The sequence below is a fragment of the Myotis daubentonii genome, chromosome X, assembly GCF_963259705.1.
Source record: "Myotis daubentonii chromosome X, mMyoDau2.1, whole genome shotgun sequence".
NCBI lineage: Eukaryota > Metazoa > Chordata > Mammalia > Chiroptera > Vespertilionidae > Myotis > Myotis daubentonii.
This window is the reverse complement of record NC_081861.1, coordinates 6271954-6293546: the sequence shown is the minus strand read 5'-3', so window position 1 is coordinate 6293546 and position 21593 is coordinate 6271954. Positions and strand designations below refer to the sequence as shown.

At 40.0% G+C, this 21593-nt stretch overlaps 1 protein-coding gene across 3 annotated transcripts in view; it reads left to right on the top strand.

The window, feature by feature from the left end:
* Positions 1–21593, top strand: part of SHROOM4 (shroom family member 4) — a 216787-nt gene that overhangs the window by 68965 nt on the left and 126229 nt on the right. For all 3 annotated transcript variants that reach the window (XM_059680262.1, XM_059680259.1, XM_059680260.1), the window contains one exon: positions 12582–12733. In XM_059680262.1, the coding sequence (XP_059536245.1) occupies positions 12582–12733 (152 nt within the window). The remainder of the gene's footprint in view (positions 1–12581; positions 12734–21593) is intronic.

The following is a 21593-nucleotide window of genomic DNA, read 5'->3' as shown; positions in this document are numbered from 1 at the left end:
GGCATGCTAAATGTTTAGTGGAGGCTATTTTCGAGCACGCAATTGTGAACAATTTAAAGTGGACTGTACATGGAACCCATTTCCTTCCCCAGCTCCCCCAACAGGGCCTCCCCTTAGCAGCTGAAATGAGTTAGTGGCAATCAGCGTAGAGTAGGAATCCTGTGGTTTCTGCCCTTTCCCTCCTGCTGGCTCTATGGCAGATAGTCTCCTAAAATGAGCTTTCTCCTTAGTATGGCCAGTAACTGTATCTTTGGAATCAATTGGGCAAGGGGTTTAGGAACTGCTTTAGCCAAAAAGCAGGAGATTTTAGTGCTGAAACTCCATGTGAGGTTTAGGAAAGGGTGGGAAGACAGGGGTTAACAGGGATGAAGGGAGAAAGAGAGAGAGAGAGAGAGAGAGAGAGAGAGAGAGAGAGAGAGAGAGAGAGAGAGAGAGAGAGAAAACTCATAATGTTTGCTATATACAGGACGATTGCATCTCAAAGTCAGGGCCAATTTTATTCCTAAAGAGAAGAGGGTAACTTGCTATTCCACATGATTTTCTGTGTCACCTGCCTTGTGTGTGGTAAGGGAGGGCTGTTATCTTAGGTTACCCTGCAGGGTTGGGTCCAGGGCCCATGCTCATCAGGGCATAATAGACCTAGCTGATGGCACTGCAGAGGAAAGGGATAGGGTCAACTGAGATTTGTCCTGTTCTCATTGTCACACTTGTTGGCTCCTCCTTTTTAATCAAACCTTAAAAGCTCTTCTCTTCATAAACGTTAGCCAGGCAGTTTGTCTCGGCAAAGCTACAGGGGCAGTTAATGCATCCGGCCATAAAGAAGGAAGAGAAACTGACAGAGAAGAAAAAAATAGCATTTGTATGAGGGTGTCATTGAAGGCTTCATCACAGATACACTCAAGATGTAGACAGGAACAGAAATTTTCTTGGGGTGGGGGGTGGGGAGAGCAGTTTGATTGAAGCATTAGCTGCCTTGGCACTGAGCCAAGGCAAATTGCCAGAGAACCATTAAACTCTGTGTAATTCCATATAATTCACAGCAGCCACAGGTAATCTGAATCAGACCTGACAAAATTTCCCTATCACTTATTGTTCATTAGTGCTGAATGCATACTACAGATATTTAAACTTGTTTTAGTCATATTGTGGTGGCCATATTTTCCAAACCCCCCACATCAGGAAACCAGGCTCGACAAAGGTTTTTTTTTTTACTGACTTGTGAATTTGTTTATATGAAAAACCTCGCTAAGGTATAAACACTAAATCCCACTTAACATTGAACAAATGGCCTTTAAGGAAAAAAAGCTATAGTTATATGAGATTGATTCAGGGAAAACTCTCATTCAGACATTGGTGAGGGTCCCCCCACCCCACACACCTTTTAAGGGGTCTGAGGGAATTGGTTAACTAAGCACTAAATCAAATTAGAATCTGGTTTATGCCCATCGTCTGTATTTGCTCTTAAACTTTTCAGGAATGGTAGACTGAAAGGGCCTGTTGTAATGTCTGTACATGGGAAGGTGGAGTAGATGTTACTTTGAATTCCCAGATGCTGGGTGCAGTTAAATCTCCCAGCATTCATGGTCTGTTTGTGAGAACTTGTGTGTGTTTTAAATTAACTTCCTAAGGCTGAAAATGTTAAAAACTAGGGAGAATCATGTATGGGTACAAGGTATTGTTGACATGCACCCAAGTTTACTTAAAAGCTTCATTCCTCCCACCAAATTAAGTCTAACAATCACCTCTGGGCATTCACCACAAACAGGAGATATTTAGCTCAAAAGATAATTATTTTTGGACTATTCTGAGTCAATAATGATAATGCTTTATAATGCCTTTTTTTTAAAGCTTGGAGACTTAAAGTGCCTTTTTAACCAGAACTCTTTGCATTGCTAGCTAAGTATCATGAGTAGCAATAGACCCATGGAAAACAAAAATGTGTTATCACATCCTTGCAGAAGGAAATATATTAAACCTAATAGATTTTTTATCTTGGGCAACTCATTTAACATCCAGGAACCTCAGTTATATGATCAGCAACGTGAAAATAATATTACTTGTCCAGAATCAGACAAATAAGGTGGGTGCTATCCTGGGGTCCCTTCTAAGTCTAATTTCAGCCAGTATTTATTGAGCAACTACTATGTGCTCAATACAAATATTTGTTTTCCTAATTGCCAGTGATAGAGCTATAAAAAGACATTATTTGACTTTTCTCCTGCTATAACTTCAGTATCCCAACAGAAAGTAAACATATGTAGAGATAAGTGAAAAAATACAAAATGATGACTTTTGTGAAGAAAGTAAAACAAAGTAATGTGATGGAGAATAAGGGTTGGAGGTTGGGGAAAGAGAATAAATCTACTTTATATTGATGGTTAGGGAAGACCTCTCTAAAGAGGTGACATTTGAGCTGACACTTGAATGATGAAAGGAGTTACATAAGGATCTAGAAAAAAAATAATGTTCTGAACAGAGAGAACAGCAAGTTCAAAGGTTCTGAGGTGGGGATGAGCTTGACCTCTCTAAAGAACAGAAAGTTCAATATGACTGCAGTGTTTGTAGGAAATGAGGCCAAAAAGACAGACATGGCTGCTATTTACTTGATAAGAATCATTCCTGGTCTCCCTGTCTGATTTAATTAGTGAATATAAGTGCTAGATGTTAATGATAGGGTTCTTGATGTTTGCCCATAAGAATTCGAGGAAAAGGCACTGGTGTGATGTAGGGGGAAGGCTAAGGCAAAGAAAACAAGCTCAAATACCTTGTGGAGAGAGAGGTGGCAATGGAAGAGTGTGTACCCAGGAGAGGTGGTTAGGGAGGGCTAGACAAAGTTTGGAGGGAGAAGGAAAAGCACCAGAGTGACCTTGGCTATGAGGAATACCCTCATAAAGGAAAAGGGGGAGGGCTCTACCCTTGTATTTGAAGTTAGAGAAGTGGAAGTGAGCAGGGACTGGAGCTAAAAATCTGGTTCTTTCTTTTCATTCAGCCTTACCTTGAAAAGCAAGCCTGCTACCAAGAGAAAAGCTTCCACACTGCTTTACCCTTAGTGATTTCCTGATCTTAATCTCAGATGCCTATCATCTCCTTCATTTTCTTCTCAAACAAATCCTGTCATTTCAATCCATGTGCTCTGATATAAGAGTCCCTACTTAACACCAACACACAAAAAATTGAGTGCATTCTCATTCTCTCTCTCTCTCTCTCTCTCTCTCTCTCTCTCTCTCGTGGAAATTCAGTTTCGTTTTATTTGATACATCTTGCTGAAATGGTATGTCACTTCTCAGTCACCATGTGAACTGGAGAGTAGCTTGTACCAAACAGTGTGATGGCTTACTTATTAACAGCTCTGCAGCACTCTGTGAAAGCAGCAGTAAGTGTGCTAACTTAATATTAAATTGGTTCTATCCAAGGGTTGGCAAAGAATATTATTGCTATTGCCTTTGATATATAGATATACACATACACATACACACACCCCTTGGTATATTACTTCTGTGGAAGTTGTTTGCATTGATAGCAGTTATGCAGAAGGATGGGAGGCAATTGAATGACTCTTTACACCCTCTTTATGTAACACTGTGCAGAGGGCTAAGCGAAGAGCAAAGATTAAAATCACTGCTGAGGAAAGGAGTCCTGGGCAGAGGCAAACAATGTCCTGGGAGCAGAATGCAGAGACCCAACTATGGAAAAGAGAAATCCAGCCACCTCTCCCTTCACCCACATCTTATAGAGGGCACACAGGTGCTTAGTAAACTGTACAAGTGGCTTCCAGACAGTAGAGCAGGCCTATTGGTTTCCAGAGGCAGCCTTTTGTCCCTTCCCTAAAGGGTGTTAGTCCTTTGGTCTTTATCCAGTCAGAAATGACTAATGTTGGGTATGTGTACTCTTTAGAAACTGTCTGGCTTTTTGCATAATGGGTTATAAATAAATGGCTTCAGGGAACCAGCAATGAGTTATTGAGTGAACTTGGTTTTGGGATGGCTCAGATTCCAGATAGTTAATCACATCTTCTTGGGCTGAAAGGCTGTATGTAACTCATTTACATTCAGCTGGGAAGTTAAAAAGACACTTTTAATGATCTTGAGAAATAATTTTAACATCAAGATTGGGTTGATAGTGGAGAAATAAAGATTGTATTAACCCAAGTAGAATTATTTCTGTCTTTAGTAATCTGGTGGAATTTAACAGCCACTTATATTTTAATTAGGGCATTTCTTCCAAGCATTCATGCACAGCTCATAAATGTCAATAAGTTAATGCATCCTATTTCCATTGTTTTTATATTAGACTAGAGGCCTGGTGCACGAAATTCATGCACTGGAAGCGGTGGGGGGCGGGGGGCATCCATCAGCCTGGTCTGTGCCCTCTCACAGTCCAGGACCCCTTGCTCCTTACTGCCCGCCTGCTCGCTGCTCCTTACCACTTGGCTTGCTGCTCCTTAGTGCTGCCGCAGAGGCAGGAGAGGTTCCCGCCAACACCGCTGCACTCGCCAGCCATCAGCCCAGCTTCTGGCTGAGCGGTGCTCCCCCCTGTGGGAGCGCACTGATCACCAGGGGGCAGCTCCTACATTGAGCGTCAGCCCCCTGGTGGTCAGTGCATATCATAGCGACTGGTCATTCTGGTCATTCCACCGTAAAGTTCATTTAAGCTTTTATTATATAGATAGTATGAGAAAGGCTGTTGGACTTTCCTGTCATCTAGAGTCACCCACTAGATGGACTTTCTGGTTTGTCGTAGACTTTTAAAAAATTATTTTTAAAAAATTTATCTTTATTGTTGAAAGTATTACTGATGTCCCCTTTGTTTTTTTTTTTTGGTTTGTTTATTTGTTTTTTTTTCCCCATTGACCCTCTCCAACTGGCACCCGCCCCTCCCAGGCCTTTACAACACTATTGTCCCTGTCTATGGGCTATGCATATATGCATATAAATTCCCAGGTTAATCTCTCCCCACCCCACCCCACCCCCAACCCCCTGCCTTCCCTCTGAAATTTGTCAGTCTGTTTCATGCTTCTATGTCTCTGGATCTCAATTTTATTAAAATAGACATTTAATGGACATAAGAAAAAATACTTGAGGAGGAAACCATCAAAATATTGACTATCATGTCTAATTGGGAGAATATGAATTATTTAAGTTGTTTTCTGTGCTTTCCTCTATTTTCAAAATTGTCTACCTGGGTCACATATTATTTTGTGTAACTTCCTTTTAAATAACATCCCTTCCTTTACTATAGAGTTGAATATAAAGAAAGGAGCAAAAAGAGACCTAGGCTCCTATTACCCAGAAAATTCTGTTGGCATTTTTAAAAAAGTAACATATAAACGTTGAGAGCCTAGAGAAGTATAAAATTAATAGTGGAACTTCCAATATGCTTACCCCCTCCATTTTTCCCAGTCTGTGGCTTGTCTTTTCACTTTTTAGTGGAATTTTTGATGAACAAATTTTTTTATTTAGATGAACTCCACTATAACACTTTTTCTCTTATGGTTATTGCATTTTACATCCTGCCCCAAAAACTTTACTCACAAAGATAGTATCTTATGTTTTACTCTAAAAACTTTATGGTTCTAGTCCTGTTATTTAAGGCTATGATCTGGCCAAATATTTTTAGTAAAAATTTGCATCAGTAAAAATATTTTGAGCAGGTGTCTCTAATATACATAATTTTATTTGTGGATGTTATAATTTATTACCACCAATATTAAATATTAATAAGGCTTGATTTTTAATTTTTTAGATAAGCATAAATATAAACAGAAGTTCCAGTATCTCTTGTTCAGTAGATCATCTTGTGCATAACCTGGGAAATATATACCCCACTCTGGAGATTATTGTTCTAAACCACCAACGGCTAACATTTTTTACAAACACTGATATTATTAACATCAGCAAAAGACTTCAGTGTAACCAATTGGTTAGAGTTTACAAAGTGTGAACAGGACCCCAATAAGTATATTGCTGATAGTGGAAGAAACCCTGAGTTTACTCTTGCATAGTGATGTTTAGTCCCACTTATCTGACTTATGGAGACAACAGGATGATCTGGCCTGGTAGGATCAAAGACAAACTGGCTTTTGGTTGCTGATGTAGGATATAGTGCTTTTGACTCCCTACCCCTTTCCATCACCAAATTCCTAGAGCTGAGTTTGGCTGACTGATTTTTTGGCACAGATACTTAGAATTCGACTCGGGCTAATCCCTAGGGATATTCAATGATTTTGAGCTTAGAGGGCCTTTGTTGTGAGGATTAGTAAACTAGATGATGATTAAGCAATTGGGGAGGTGTCTATAGGGATAGGGCCTGCTGTAGCGCACAGCATAGTTCCCTTGGTCCAAGGTCAGGGGAGCCCATGGGCCTGATTCACAGAACTTTATATTCTGGAACAGCCCCTTGTAGAATTTGGGCATCTGCTGCTTAGCCGGTAGAGGGAAAGAATATCTTCTCTCTTGATGTCTACCTCCTCAATCTGTCTCCATACAGGGATTATTGCTTAGAACCAGGCCTGCTTACTTTTTTTTTTTTTTTTGGCCTGCTTACATTTTTGTAATTCGTTGGTGTTTTTGAATTCTTTATTTAAGAAAGAGGTTTTTGTTTTCTATTTTTCCTTTTGGGAAACTGGAGTAAGGTAGAGAACATGAAATCAGAAATATCAGAGTTTCTTGTTTTTCTATTCTAGACTACTTTGGAAATTTGAGAGGAATTTTGAAGGGAGAGAGTTGCTGCAAGAGAGACAAGGTAGGACAGCTGATATGTCCACAACCTGGAATTGAACTGTTTAAAGTCATGGCAAAGACATTGCAGAGATTTCAAAGACTGTATCTCCCTGTCCAGGGCACTCTGATTAGTCTCCCCTAGCATGGTCAGATTCTAAGGGGTACCATTAGGGTAGAGAGGGCAGATCAGAAACATTCCCCAACTTGTGATCTACTCAAGATTTCAAACTAAGTTTCAGAATAAGCTCAGAATTATCATTATTTTGTGGTCCTACTTCTAAATAGTTTAACTTCTTAAATCCAGCTTATCTCCACTTCTATATTTTCTTTCTGTTTATTCCCTGGAAAAGACCAAATTGCTGAATGAGTGTCTGAACTGTTACTAGAAACCTGAAAATCTTCTAGAGGGTACTAAATAGACATTTCACAGGATATTCTATTTTCTTAAAGCAATGAAGCCACTGTATTCTGGGTGGACCTCTTCTGTCTATTTGCAAAGAACAAAAACAAACATACCATCAATTTAAACAAGTAAATGTTTTTGCCTTCTTAGACTAGCTGGTGGAAGTAGGAATATGGGCTGGTAATTTGGCCAGAAGGTCCTAGAACTGGCCAAGAAAGTTTTAGTCAATGCCTGATTTTCCAATAAATTTCTTGTGGCAAGTAGTGGTATTTGCAGTCATGTCATTGATTTTTTAATGCTGCTCTTACACCATTGTTATAAGCATTCAATACCATTTGGTTATCATTGCAGATGCTATTTCTTTTGCTGACAGCATTTTTCAAAATAAATCAGATTTAACTTTTTTCTTCACTTTCTCATATTTTATAAATTTATTCAAAAGACCCAAGCAAGTATCTGCTAATATCTGACTAAATAAAAGCTACTAGCCCTAACTGGTTTGACTCAGTGGATAGAGCGTCAGCCTGCGGACTGAAAGGTCCCAGGTTCGATTCCAGTCAAGGGCATGTACCTTGGTTGCAGGTACATCCCCAGTAGGAGGTGTGCAGGAGACAGCTGATCAATGTTTCTCTCTCATTGATGTTTCTAACTATCTCTCTCCCTTCCTCTCTGTAAAAATTCAATAAAATATTTAGAATAAATAAAAGCTACTAGAAAGCTAGTAAGTGCTGTTAAGTCAATTTTTTTTCTTGCCTTTACTCTCAAGGGGCCAATTTGTCACTTTGTTGCCAGCTATCAGAGCATTTCATGCTACCTTGAAGACCCATCAAAAATTTCCAAGTCATCAGCTCATTAGCACAAAATGGGGCTTCTGGAATCTCTTTCGGTGTCCCAACTGTGCTTTTTAAGTGTTCCAACTTTGATGGACCACTCTGAAACAATAAAGAATGCAGGAAAATGAGAGATGACTATTAATTAGTCTATTTTGAAGAAGTGAAACATGGATGAAGGCAAAGTACAATGATGCAAAAATCTGGGATTTTCTGCATCAGCAGAAGGCTACGACATGCTAACTGTTCACAGGTACTTAATGTCAGCGCTCCAAGGGCCCCCACAGATCATCTAGCCAGATGCCCACATTTTATCAGTAAGGGTAAAAGAGGCCAAAAAAGGGGAAAGGGACTTGCCCAAAGTCAACCAGCTCTTCCAAACTTTCTAGACACCAGCTGGCTTTTGGTTATATGACCTTTATGCAATCAATGTTCAATTACTTGGGCCACTCACTATGATCACTTGCACAATCCAAAATAACACAGAAGTTAACCATGGCTTACAATGGGCTTTGTGATGTATGTTTATACTGACATTTCAATACATCTGGGTCCAATCTGAGAATTCACAGCATTTGAAACGAAACAAGAAAGTCACCCTGAAGTTCTGAATCAGAAAAAGCTGGAAAGTTGACCAACCTTACTGTATGGACAGCATAAAATGATGCTATACAGCCCCTCAAACAGGGCATTTTATTCTCAACAAGTTTGTTGATTCACACCTTTCCTGGGGCCCAGACAGAATTATGAGTGAGGTGGTTAGAAGGGGAAAACAAAACTTTTCAGAGAAGAATATACAAGGTGAGGCAAAAGTAGATTTACATTTATTCATATAGAAAATAATATAATAATTAATAAATAATAATACAACTGTATATCTACTTTTGCCCCACCCTGAATATATCTTTCCCCTTATTCTCTCCCTTCCTCCATCCTTTCCTTCCTTTCCTTTCCTTTCCTTTCCTTTCCTTTCCTTTCCTTTCCTTTCCTTTCCTTTCCTTTCCTTTCCTTTCCTTTCCTTTCCTTTCCTTTCCTTTCCATTTCCTTGCTAGAAAAATGAACAGCTGTTTTATCTTCTATATAAACAAATGTGTGGTTGAGCCATTGACCTGGAGAACTGGCTCTCAGGAGGCAAAACAATAAATGAAAGACATGCTGTATCCCAGAAATCTATGTGGAAGCAGGGGAGGAGAAAGATTAGTGAACAATGGTTTTTTAAAAGCATCAAAAAATCAGGAGGAGTATGAAAGAATCAGTTGTATAGCTCAGTAAATGCCCCGTGTCTGGGAAAGGACTAGTTTGGTGTATAGTCCGAGATCTTCAACCAAAGAGAGTTTCATACTCTGCTCTGGATCAGTCCGGATTCTGAGATTGTGCTGGGTGCCAATAATTGGTTGTTTTGTTGTTTGCAAATCCCACACTTGTGCTAAAGTGGCATTGTCTGTCCTGAGGAGGATACTGCTGGTGACTGAGAAAGGGCATGGAATGGCAAAAGGGGCACGTAGTCAGCCTGAGGCTATAGTCTGAAAAAGAGTTCCGGCAAGGACTCAGATAATGGCAGCTGAAGTGGCAGTAGGGAATGCAAAATGCCTGAACTTTTGCTACAGCAATAACTAAGCATATGAGTTTAAAAAGTACCCCTCTTTCATTTTCTGGCCTAGAATAAACAGAGATCTTGCTGATGTAACAAAGTGCTTAATTAACTCGAAGTGGTATTTAATATCAATACATATTGAAGGGAAGACTTGCTGTGGCTAACAGTAATATGGATAATTGAGTTGTATGAATAAAAAAATGAGTAGAGTGAATTAAGACTAATGCACATCAACAGGAAATATCTATTAGCAGTCATTAGTTAGATTCCTGTTCGTGGTTGTTTGCTAGCCTAAGGAAGCCCTTTCAAATGGCTGGTCCCTGTTGAAATTCCTGCCTGATGCTGAGAACCTTCCATGGATGCCAAAGGAATGAGTCATTCAAATAGAACTCCTGAAATTCAAGTATAGCATTTTTTTTTTTTTTGGCAGCAGGCAGCAATGACTGTGAAGTAATAATGATAATGACAATGGAAATAAGAGTGCAATCCTAATTAATCTGCTGAGAGTTGTTTCCCATTTACCAATATTGGCTTGTTTTGAGTGGTGGCCCAGGTACTAGAACAAAGGTATATATATTCAAAGTCACTTGGCTAACCTATAATTTATCAAACAAAGATTAATTTAAAAACTGTTGGGTTAGCAGCAATAAATTTAATTACAGTCTGTGATTTAACTTAAAATTTCAATTTATTAGATGGGGTTTTTGAAATCTTGAATTAACATTTTTCTCTGCACTAAGGAGGTTGCATCTGCCAAATTGCACATGAGCTGGCCAACCTAAAGCTCAGCAATATTCCATCTTCCATGGTGTGGGATAGATTGGATGCTATTAAAAACTGAGAGAAAGATTGGAACAAGAGTAGAAATAAGTGTAAAAACACCTGCAGCAAAGACCAGCCCATAGTTGCCCCACTTAGAATCTAATTTTCCCTAAGGATTGTGTGGTTTAATCACCCTCACCTCAACTTGCCCTTGGGAAAAAACAAATAAACACCTCTTTCTGATTGGACCTTTTGTTACTCAACCATTTGTGTGGATATATGAACTTTAGATGGTAACCCACCCTTGAATCTAGTTGTGCGTGCTTTCCTCTTTTCTGTATGTCCAGCATGTTTTCTTGTGCATAGTAGAAATTCACAGAAACTTGAAGACTGAATTAATGGATAGATGAGATGACTCCTAATACCATGGATGGAATTGATGTTCCAATAGGTAAAACACACTTTTGAGGTTGAAGGAATATATAACATCCTAGAGACCTGGTGCACAAAACTTGTGCTTGGGGGGGGGGGGCGGGGCGGGGAGTCCCACAGCCCAGCTTGCGCCGTTTTGTAACCTGGGACCCCTTGGGGGATGTCCGCCTGCTGGCTTAGGCCTGCTCCCAGGGAATCAGGCCTAAACCGGCAGTCAGACATCCCTCTCACAGTCCAGGATCCCTTGCTCCTTACCGCCCGCCTGCTCGCTACTTCTTACTGCTTGGCTCGCTGCATCTGCCCCCTGGTCAGGAGGGACTGCAGGAGGGTTCCAGGGCGTGTCCAGCCTGTCTCACTCAGTCCTGATCCGCCAGACCCCAGCAGCAAGCTAACCTACTGGTTGGAGCGTCTGTCCCCTGGTGGTCAGTGCACATCATAGCGACTGGTCAACCAGCTGACTGTCTGCCCCATGGTGGTCAGTACACATCATAGTGAGCAGTTGAGCAGCTTTAGTATAGCATTAGCATATTACACTTTGATTGGTTGAATGGCCAACTGGACCACCAGACACAGCATATTAGGCTTTTATTATATAGGATAAAAGTAGCTATAAGCAAGGACACTTGGGGAACATTCTGCTTTGATTTTCCTTTGTCTACCCCAGTGGCTATTATTTATGACTTTGCTTTCAATGCCCCCCTTCTTGTCAAGATTGGCCTTCTCAATGGAAATTCTCTAGGCTATGGTGGAAGAGTGAACACCCAGGTTCCAAGCTTTTGGTAAATGCCCCCTATGTGCCAGACACTGGAAGCACTGTGCTGGGGACTTGTTGAAGAGACACAGATAAATGATCAATTACTTTGTGCATACTTTGTATCTTTTGAATTTGCAATTCCACTCACAGAATATTGAGCTAGACAGTGATGGCGAACCTATGACATGCGTGTCAGAGGTGACACGCTAACTCATTTTTTTGGTTGATTTTTCTTGGTTAAATGGCATTTAAATATATAAAATAAATATCAAAAATATAAGTCTTTGTTTTACTATGGTTGCAAATATCAAAAAATTTCTATATGTGACACGGCACCAGAGTTAAGTTAGGGTTTTTCAAAATACTGACACGCCGAGCTCAAAAGGTTCGCCATCACTGGCCTAGAAGCTACCTTCAGAGTCAATCCCCTTGCTATAATAATCAAAACTCTCACATTTATTGAGGACTTATTGCTCCCAGACACTTTATATACTAACAACCCTGTGAGGTAGGTACTCTCATTATCTATATTTCACTTATGAGGCCCTTAAGACACAGAGATATTAGGTAACTTGCTCAGGGTTACACAGCTGGGAAGTACTACACCCAAGATCCAAACTCAAGTTTGTCAGAGTTCAAAGTCTGCCCAAAGATAGGAAAGGACTTGCCAGAGGTGATTTTTCTGGAGTCTAGCTCTTTGGACTCTAATTTACGTGCACATTTTTCTATGCCATTCTGCTACTTCAGCCCATATTGTGGGGTTCCTTCCAAGCATCATTTTCATATTTAGAAGTGCTTGTCTCCCTAGCCTAGATGGACAGATTGTATTACTGTGTTGCCTCCTTCCTCAAAGGCTTGCCCAAGCTTTACCTTCAGTAAATAATGGTCTATGATCAGATTCTTAGCTGCTGCCTGGAGCTTCCTGGAGCCATTCCTCACCCACCTCACTGCCTCCACTCGGCCCCAGCCCTGCCATGCCCAACTGCAGTACTACTTATGGCTCAGAGGTTGGGAGGAGCCAGAAAGTAGAATTTTTGGGGAAGGATTGCCTCACCACCTGCTTTCTATCTTGTTCTCTGCAACACAGATTGAAGATGGCGGCAAGGCAGCCTTGTCCCAGAAGATGAGGACTGGTGATGAGCTGGTGAATATCAATGGCACTCCATTGTATGGCTCCCGCCAAGAGGCCCTCATCCTCATCAAAGGCTCCTTCAGGATCCTCAAGCTGATTGTCAGGAGGTAAGGTAAAGGGAAATTTCCTGCACAGTGCAAGGGCTGCCAAAACCACTTGGTTGGTAGTAAAGCCTCAATAGAGTCATATCTCTATCAATATCACTAAGGAAAGAGGTGTTTCTCATGAACAGAATTCTGTACACAACTGAAGAAAACTATTAGGAGAAAGGCCTTCGGTTCAAATCCTGGCACTGTCACATACTACTACCTGTGTCTTTTGGATAAATTCACTTTACTTCTGCAAGTTTCTGTCTCCTTATTTGCTATTGAGAGAACAAAATGACTCAATGCACACCAAGGACCTACCTAATCCAGCGTTTTTCTGTCTTCTTCATAACAAGCTGCCACTGTTCAATCATGTAGATTTAAAGAAACCCTACTACCTTCCATGGTAGGCATTCTGGAGGCTGTGGCAAACTCTAAGATAGAAACCCTGCCCTTGAGGAGTGTACAGTTTAGCTGGGGAGAAAGAATTCACATGTGATTGATTAGCAACACAATTTTGAAGAAAGCAATTAAGGAGATTTCACAGAGTGAAGGGTGATTGTCAAATGGATTGTTCAAACAGATATTGCTATTAGAGTTCAAGAGAAAGAGAGGACCTTCAGAAGAGATTGATAGCGTAAGACTTCATAGAGGAGGTGAAATTTGCACTCAAGGGTGGGTAGAATTTGACAAACAAACCATCTAAAGGAAAAGGGCACTCCAGGTAAGTTGAGTGGCATAAACAGAAGGTAAGGTAAGGGCGTTTTAGAACATAGTCATTCTACTGCCACAAAACATCTGCCTCTGTAGCTTTCCGTATGGCTGCTGCATCTTTGCTCTGTACTACTGAAAATTATACTTAATGTCTATTGTTTTCTATACACATGCCTAGGTTTCAACATGTTAAATGTTTTTATTAGAAAAAAGAACTTAAAGCATCCTTCCTTCCACAATTAATACTTTCCCCTCCAGCCTACTACCCTATCTTCTTTCTTTTGCTGATACTCAGTCTTTCAAAAGGAAATTCTATAATCACTGTCTCTACTTCTTCATCTACCATTTTGCTTTTTACCCATTGCAGTCTGAATTTGACTCTCAGAACTCCACTGAAACTACTCTGTCAAAGCTGCATATTACTTCCTAACTGCCAAAATCAATGGATTATTCTCAATCTTCATCATATACAATTTATACATAGCCTTTGATTTTGTTGCTATGGAGTATGCCCACCTTTGTTAAACTCTCCTTTCTTGCTTTCAAGATATCCATTTACTTGTTCTTTTCTTACCTCTCTGTTCATTTTTTAAATGTTATTTTTTCATTTTAAATTAAATTTATTGGAATGACATTGGTTAATATGATCATACAGGTTTCAGGTGTAGGTTTCTGTGTTACAAGATCTGTATATTTCACAGTGTACCCACCATCCAAAGTCAAATCTTCTCCTGTCACCATATATGGGATTCCCTTCCCTCTGGCAACACCACACTGCTGTTTGTGTCCATGAGTTTCAGTTTTATATCCAACATATGAGTGAAATCATATGGTTCTTAGCTTTTTCTGATTGACTTATTTAAATTAGCATAATATTCTCAAGGTCCATCCATGTTGTTGCAAATGGTGCTATTTCATCCTTTCTTATGGCTGAGCAGTATTCCATCGTGTATATATACCATTCTTCTTTATCCAGGCCTCTATCGCATGACACTTTGGTTGTTTCCATGTCTTGACCACCATGAATAATGCTGCAGTAAACATAGGGGTGCATATATCTTTGTGAATACATGTTTTTGAGTTTTTCAGTTATATACCCAGGAGAGGGATTGCTGGGCTGTATTCTTAATTTTTTGAAGAATAGCCAGACTGTTTGCCGTAGTGGTTGTACCAGTCTACATTCCCACCAGCAGTTAATGAGGGTTCCCTTTTCTCCACAACCTCTCCAACACTTGTTATTACTTATCTTGTTGATAATAGCCACTTGACAGTGTGAGGTGGTATCTCATTATAGTTTTGATTTGCATTTTTTCCTTTTCTTTTTTTAAAATTTTATTGGGGTGACATTAGTCAACAGGAACATATAGGTTTCATATGTGGATTACTAATTTACAAAATTTGTATATAGGACCATGTGCCCACCACCCAAAGTCCAATCTTCTCCTGTCACCTCATATTAGGACCCCTTTCTCCCCCCACCCCCTCCCTCTGGGAACCACCACACTTCTGTTTGTGTTCATAAGTTTCAGTTTTATATTCCACATATGAGTTAAATCATATAGTTCTTACCTTTTTCTGTCTGACTTATTTCACTTCGCATAATGTTCTTAAGGTCCATCCACGTTGTTGTAAATGATGCTATTTCATCTTTTCTTATGGCTGTGTCGTACTCCATTGTGTATATATACCACATCTTTATCCAGTCCTCTTTGATTTGCATTTCTGTAATTGCTAGTGAGGTTGAACATCTTTTCATATATTTATTGTCTGTTTGTATGTCTTCTTGGGAGAGGTTCCTGTTCAGGTCCTCTATCCATTTTTCGATTGGGATGTTTGTTTGGTGTTGAGTTTTATGAGTTCTTTATATATTTTGGAAATTAAACCTTTGTAGGAACTACTGTTTACAAATATCATCTCTCATTTGGTCTGCTGCCTCTTTGTTTTTAATGTTCATTTTTTAAAAAAACCAGGTTCCTACCTACTCTTCCTTTAACCATCCCTTCAGTGGTTCTCAACCTTCCTAATGCTGCAATCCTTTAATACAGTTCCTCATTGTTGTGGTGACCCCCAACCATAAAATTATTTCTGTTGCTACTTCATAACTGTAAGTTTGCTACTGTTATGAATCGTAATGTAAATATCTGATATGCTATATGTGTTTTCCAGTGGTCACGACCCACAGGTTGAGAACCGCTGCCTTAAATGTTGGTGTTTCCCCTACTGCCATCCTTCCTGACTTCATTAATATGCCATCAAAAGTCTCACCTCGTTCCAGAGCTTCAATTATTATCTATATGTGGATGAGTATATCTCTTGTGCCCCAGACTCATATAACCAACTTCCTATTGGACATTTATACTGAGATGTCTCAGAAGCATTTCAAGCACAACATGCTCAAAACCTAAAATGTCTTCTCTTTCCAAGCTCCTTATCACAGTGATTGAGACAACCATGCCCCCAGTTAACCAAGCCAGAAACACAGACGCCATCTTTAATTCTTCCATTGTTCCCATGCTCCACATCTAAATGCTTTATCCTGAGGAAAGAATAATTAAGAATGAAAGGGTTTTGAGTTAGTAAGGGTGAAGTTATATAAGGTCCCAATCATTTACCGGTATTATATTACTTTCTGGTATCTAATGTTAACACTAAGCCATGCCTGCTCATGTACTTGGATAGGAGGTGACATCTTAAGCAATGCCTTATACAATATACACATTGCCACTGATTGAATCTTCAATTGGTCATGATTTAAGTTATAAATAAGGCCTCTTGGAGGGGTAGCTTGGTGCTTTTGGCAGAGTTTTTGTTTTGGAGTCAGATAATCCCATGTATGTTACTTCCTAGCTCTGTCATATGGGAAATAGTAGTTATTACATAATGGCATCATTGTATTGATTAAATGAAGCAATTTATGTAAAATGCCTTTCTCATAATGGGTTATCAATGAATTTCAGTCTAATTTCTTTCCCTAGGGCATAAAAGAGCAAAATTGGGATAATCAAACACTATTAAATAAGGAGAACATCAGAACTGTAGTGTACTTTGCAACATAACCTTCAGAGAACATGATTTGCTGGGAAATCATTTAGAGGCGACAAAGATCTGAACAGAAAATAAAGTCCCTGTGAGATACTGAGTATACAGAGATACCAGAAATACCAGAACTTTGCAGGAATGTAGACACCATCCAAGGTGACTTCTGAGCCAGTCATAATAATGAGAGTGTTCAGGTGTGTCACTCACTCATCTTCCCTTGGTAAGCTCCAACTGCTCTTTCTCTTACCTATAGCAACATCAGCCACTACCTACCAGTCACTTAATTATGGCCTTTGGAGATAGTAGGACCCTTTTGTTTTCATTGGTGTGGCAGTTCCCATGGCTCCCTGAACCTATGTAGTTTACCCTTTCAATCTTTCCTTTTCAGCCCCTATTGGAGGAGAATTTCAATGGCATAATTTATTATGTGATGCTGCCCTCTTGTGGAAAACATAACCTTTACCTGTAGACTACCCTGAGGATAGTATAGGAAGGGCAGTTACTCCTTCTTGCAAGTGTAAGTTATTCCTCAAATTTATGAAAGAGCTCCTAGCACAGTGGTTCTCAACCTTCTGGCCCTTTAAATACAGTTCCTCATGTAGTGACCCAACCATAAAATTATTTTCGTTGCTACTTCATAACTGTAATGTTACTACTGTTATGAATCGTAATGTAAATATCTGATATGCAGGATGGTCTTAGGCGACCCCTGTGAAAGGGTCTTTCGACTGCCAAAGGGGTCGCGACCCACAGGTTGAGAACTGCTGGCTAGCACATAAAATAAATGTGTTCTCCCTGAAATTTAGTATTTATACTAATGTTTTAGAATAAGGTAGAAAGACTTTGGTTTGAGTAAGCAATCAACTGACAAAAATTCAACACTGAGCTTTAGGTCTGGGCTTGAGTCCTTTGGGATGAATATAAAAAGAAGGAACTGTATAATATGGCCTATTCTGAAAAGCCAGCCCAGCTCTTCCTTCTATATTGCCTTTTAGATAATGGTCAACAATATCAGATGTCTAGGTGTTACCTTCAACTCTTCTCACTGCCCCAGTCCCTTCCAACTCTTCTCGCTTGCCCCAGTCCCCATCAATCCAGTCCCCTAAAAACCTCTTTGTAGCCTTTTTCTTAATTCAATCATTCATAATTTCTGCCTTTTTATCTTTTGGTCTTAGCTCCTTCCAATCAATCTATCCTCCAAATAAGTCATCTTATCATGTCATTTACCTATTTGAAAAATAACAACAACATACCAGCAACAATAACCATACAATTATTTTTGTCCCAAGAAATTCATTTTATAATGATAAAAGATATAAGCTATATTTAGGATATTGTAGTCATGGACCTTTTTTTTTTCTTTCTTCAAAAAATGGCATGCAAATATGTAAAGAAAAAACTGTAATACAAGAAGAAAAATTAAAGAAATAGCTGTATGGGAGACTTCCATGTAATTTAATTATTACAGAAAAAGTAGACCAAAAATATAAGTACTTAGAATATTTGAAAAGCATAATTCATCAAATCTAATTAATAAATATAAAAATAATTTTATAGACAATAAATACTCCCTTTTCTGAGAACATTTTCAGAAAACAGTCAGAGAAGTATTCACAGGAGATATATATATATATATATATATAAATTTTTAAAAAATATATTTAATTTTTTACAGAGAGGAAGGGAGAGGGATAGAGAGTTAGAAACATCGATCAGCTGCCTCCTGCACACTCCCTACTGGGGATGTGCCCGCAACCAAGGTACATGCCCTTGACCGGAATCAAACCTGGGATCCTTGAGTCTGCAGGCTGATGCTCTATCCACTGAGCCAAACCGGTTAGGGCTATATATATAAATTTTATTTGTATTTATTGTTGACAGTATTACAGATGTCCCCCACTCCTCCCCTATACCCCCCCTCCATCTAGACCCTGCCCCACACCAGGCCTTCTCCACACTATTGTCTGTGTCTATGGATTATGCATATATGCATATATGTTCTTTGGTTAATCTCTTCCTGCCCCCTTACCCCCTTGCCTCTGAGATATGTCAGTCTGTTCCATGCCTCCATGTCTCAGGACCTTTGAGTAGTATGGACACTTTAATGATGTAAATTCTTTGAATCCATGAACGCGGTATATGCCTCCACTTGTTTGTGTCTTCTTCTATATCTTTTTTCAATGTCCTATAGTTTTCCCAGTACAAATGTATTAATTACCTTCTTGGTTAAGTTTATTTCCAGTTATTTATTTCCTTCCTTCTACTTAATCTGTGCTTTTCTTGTTCTCTAATTCTTTAAGTTGTAGGGTTAAATAGTTTATTATTGATTTTTCTTGTTTCTTTAGGTAGACTTGAAATGCTATGAACTTCCCTCTCAGGACTGTTCTTGCTGTGTCCCATAGATTTTGGCTTGTTGTGTGTTTGTTTGCTTCCAGGAAAATTTTAATTTCTTCCTTGATCTCATTGGTAAGCCATTTATTGTTTAATAACATGCTATTTAACTATTTAGCATGTGTTTGAATGTTTTTGAGTTTTTTATTATAATCTATTTCTGGTTTCATGCCATTTTAATCTGAGAAAATACTTGCTATGATATCAATTTCCTTCAAATTGTTAAAACTTATTTTGTGTCCTAATATGTTGTCTGTCCTTGAAAATGTTCCATGTGCACTTGAGAAGAATGTATATTCTGCTGATTTGGGATGAAATGTCCTCTAAATATCAATTAAATCCATCTGATTAGTGTGTCATTTAAGGTGGCTGTTTCCTTGTGTGTTTTTTTTAAAACCTGGAAATCTATCTAGTGATGTCAGGGAGGTCTTCAAGTCCCCTACTACGACTGTATTGCTACCACTCTCTCCTTTAAAGTCTACCAAGAGTTTTTTAAAATATATATTTAGGTATTCCTATGTTGGATGAGTATGTATTTACAAGAGTTATATTTTTTTATTGTATCAAACTCTTTAGTATTATGTAGTGACCTTCTTTGCCTATTTTATAGCCTTTCTTTTGAAATCTATTTTGTCAGATATGAGTACTGCTACCCCAGCTTTTTAAAAAATTTCTATTTGCATGGAATATTTTCCCCCATCCCTTCACTTTCAGCTTGTATGAATCTTTTGTTCTGAGGTGGGTCACTTCAAGATAGCATGTATATGGATCATGTTTTCTTCTCCATTCAGCTATCCTATGTATTTTGATTGGAGCATTTAGTCCACTTAAATTTAAGGTTACTATTGATAGGTACTTATTTATCGCCAGTTTTCTTTATACTTATTTTGCTCTCTCTTTCCTTTTTTATTGTTTAAAGTATTACACATGTCTCCTTTTTCCCTGATTGACCCCTCCCAGGCCACTCCAAAACCCCAGGAAAGGCCCCCACCACTCCAGTGTCTGTGTCCATGGGTTATGCTATTATGCATGCATATAAGACCTTTAGCTGATCTCTTATTCCCCCCACCCTCTCCTGCCTTCCCTCTGAGGTTGGATGGTCTGCTCAGTGTTTCTTTGTCTCTGGTTCTATTTTTGTTCATCAGTTTATCATGTTCATTATATCCCACATATGAGTGAGATCATGTGATATTTATCTTTCTCTGATTGGCTTATTTCACTTAGCATAATGCTCTCCAGGTCCGTTCATGCTGTTGCAAATGATAAATGTTCTTTCTTTTTTACAGCAGCGTAGTATTCCATTGTGTAGATGTACCACAGTTTTCTAATCCACTCATCTGCTGATGGACACTTAGGCTGTTTCTAAATCTTAGCTATTGTAAATTGAGTTGCTATGAACAAAGGTGTGCATATATCCTTTCTGACTGGTGTTTCTAGTTTCTTCGGATATATTCCTAGAAGTGGGATTACTGGATCACATGGGAGTTCCATTTTTTACTTTTTGAGGAAACTCCATAATGTTTTCCACAGTGGCTACACCAGTCTGCATTCCCACCAGCAGTGCACGAGGGTTCCTTTTTCTCCACATCCTCACCAGCACTTGTCATTTGTTGATTTGTTGATGATAGCCATACTGACAGGTGTGAGATTGTACCTCATTGCTGTTTTGATTTGCATCTCTCGGGTAATGAGTGACTTTGAGCATGTTTTCATATGTCTTTTGGCCTTCTGCATGTTCTCTTTAGAAAAGTATCTATTTAGGTCCTTTGCCCATTTTTTAATTGGATTGTTTATCTTCTTTTTGTTAAGTTATATGAGTTGCCTGTGAATTTTGGAGATTAAACCCTTGTCAGAGATAGCATGGGCAAATATGTTCTCCCATGCAGTGGGTTTTCTTATTGTTTTACTAGAGGCCCAGTGCACGAATTCGTGCATGGGTGGGTTCTGGTCGGCCCACCCCAATCAGTGGATCAGGACCAGGCCTGTTGGGAGGAGGAGACAGCGGGAGGTTGGCCAGCTGGCCCACCCCGATTGGGGCCCGATCAGGGCTGGGTTGGCTGGGGCGAGGGGCCTCAGGTGATTGGCTGGTGGGCCCTGCCCCTGATTGGGGTGGGGGGGGGATTGGGGGTGGGGCCGGCCATGGGGAGGGGCTTTAGGCAGTGGGCCGAATGGGGTTGGGGGGGTGATGGGGGCCAGAAGCCTGAGGGAGGGGCCATGGGTGGTTGGCTGGCTGGCCCTGCCCCTGATTGGAATGGGAGGGCTGATCAGGGGCAGAGATGACTGGGGGGAGGGGCCACATGCTGATCAAGGTGGTGGGGGCCCATCGGGGCCAGCTGGAGGGAGGGGCCGCAGGCGGTTGGCTGGCTGGCCCTGCCCCTGATTAGGGTGGGGAGGCAATCAGGGTGGGCCCAGATGGGGGAAGGGGCTGCAGGAGGTTGACCAGCCAGCCCCACCCCCTATTCAGGTGAGGGGGCAATCAGGGGTGGGCCAGCTGGGGGGAGGGGATCTGGGAGGTTGGCCAGTTGGCCCCACCCCCTGATCAGGCCAGTTCGCTGGCCACAGTGGGCTTCATAGTGACCAGTCATTCTGGTCATTTCAGAGTTCCAATCACTGGCTTTTTATATATATAGATTCATGGTTTCTTTAGCTGTATAGAACCTTTTTATTTTGATGTAGTCCCATTTGTTTATTTTCTCCTTAGTTTCCATTGCCCTAGGAGCAGTATCAGTAAAGATAT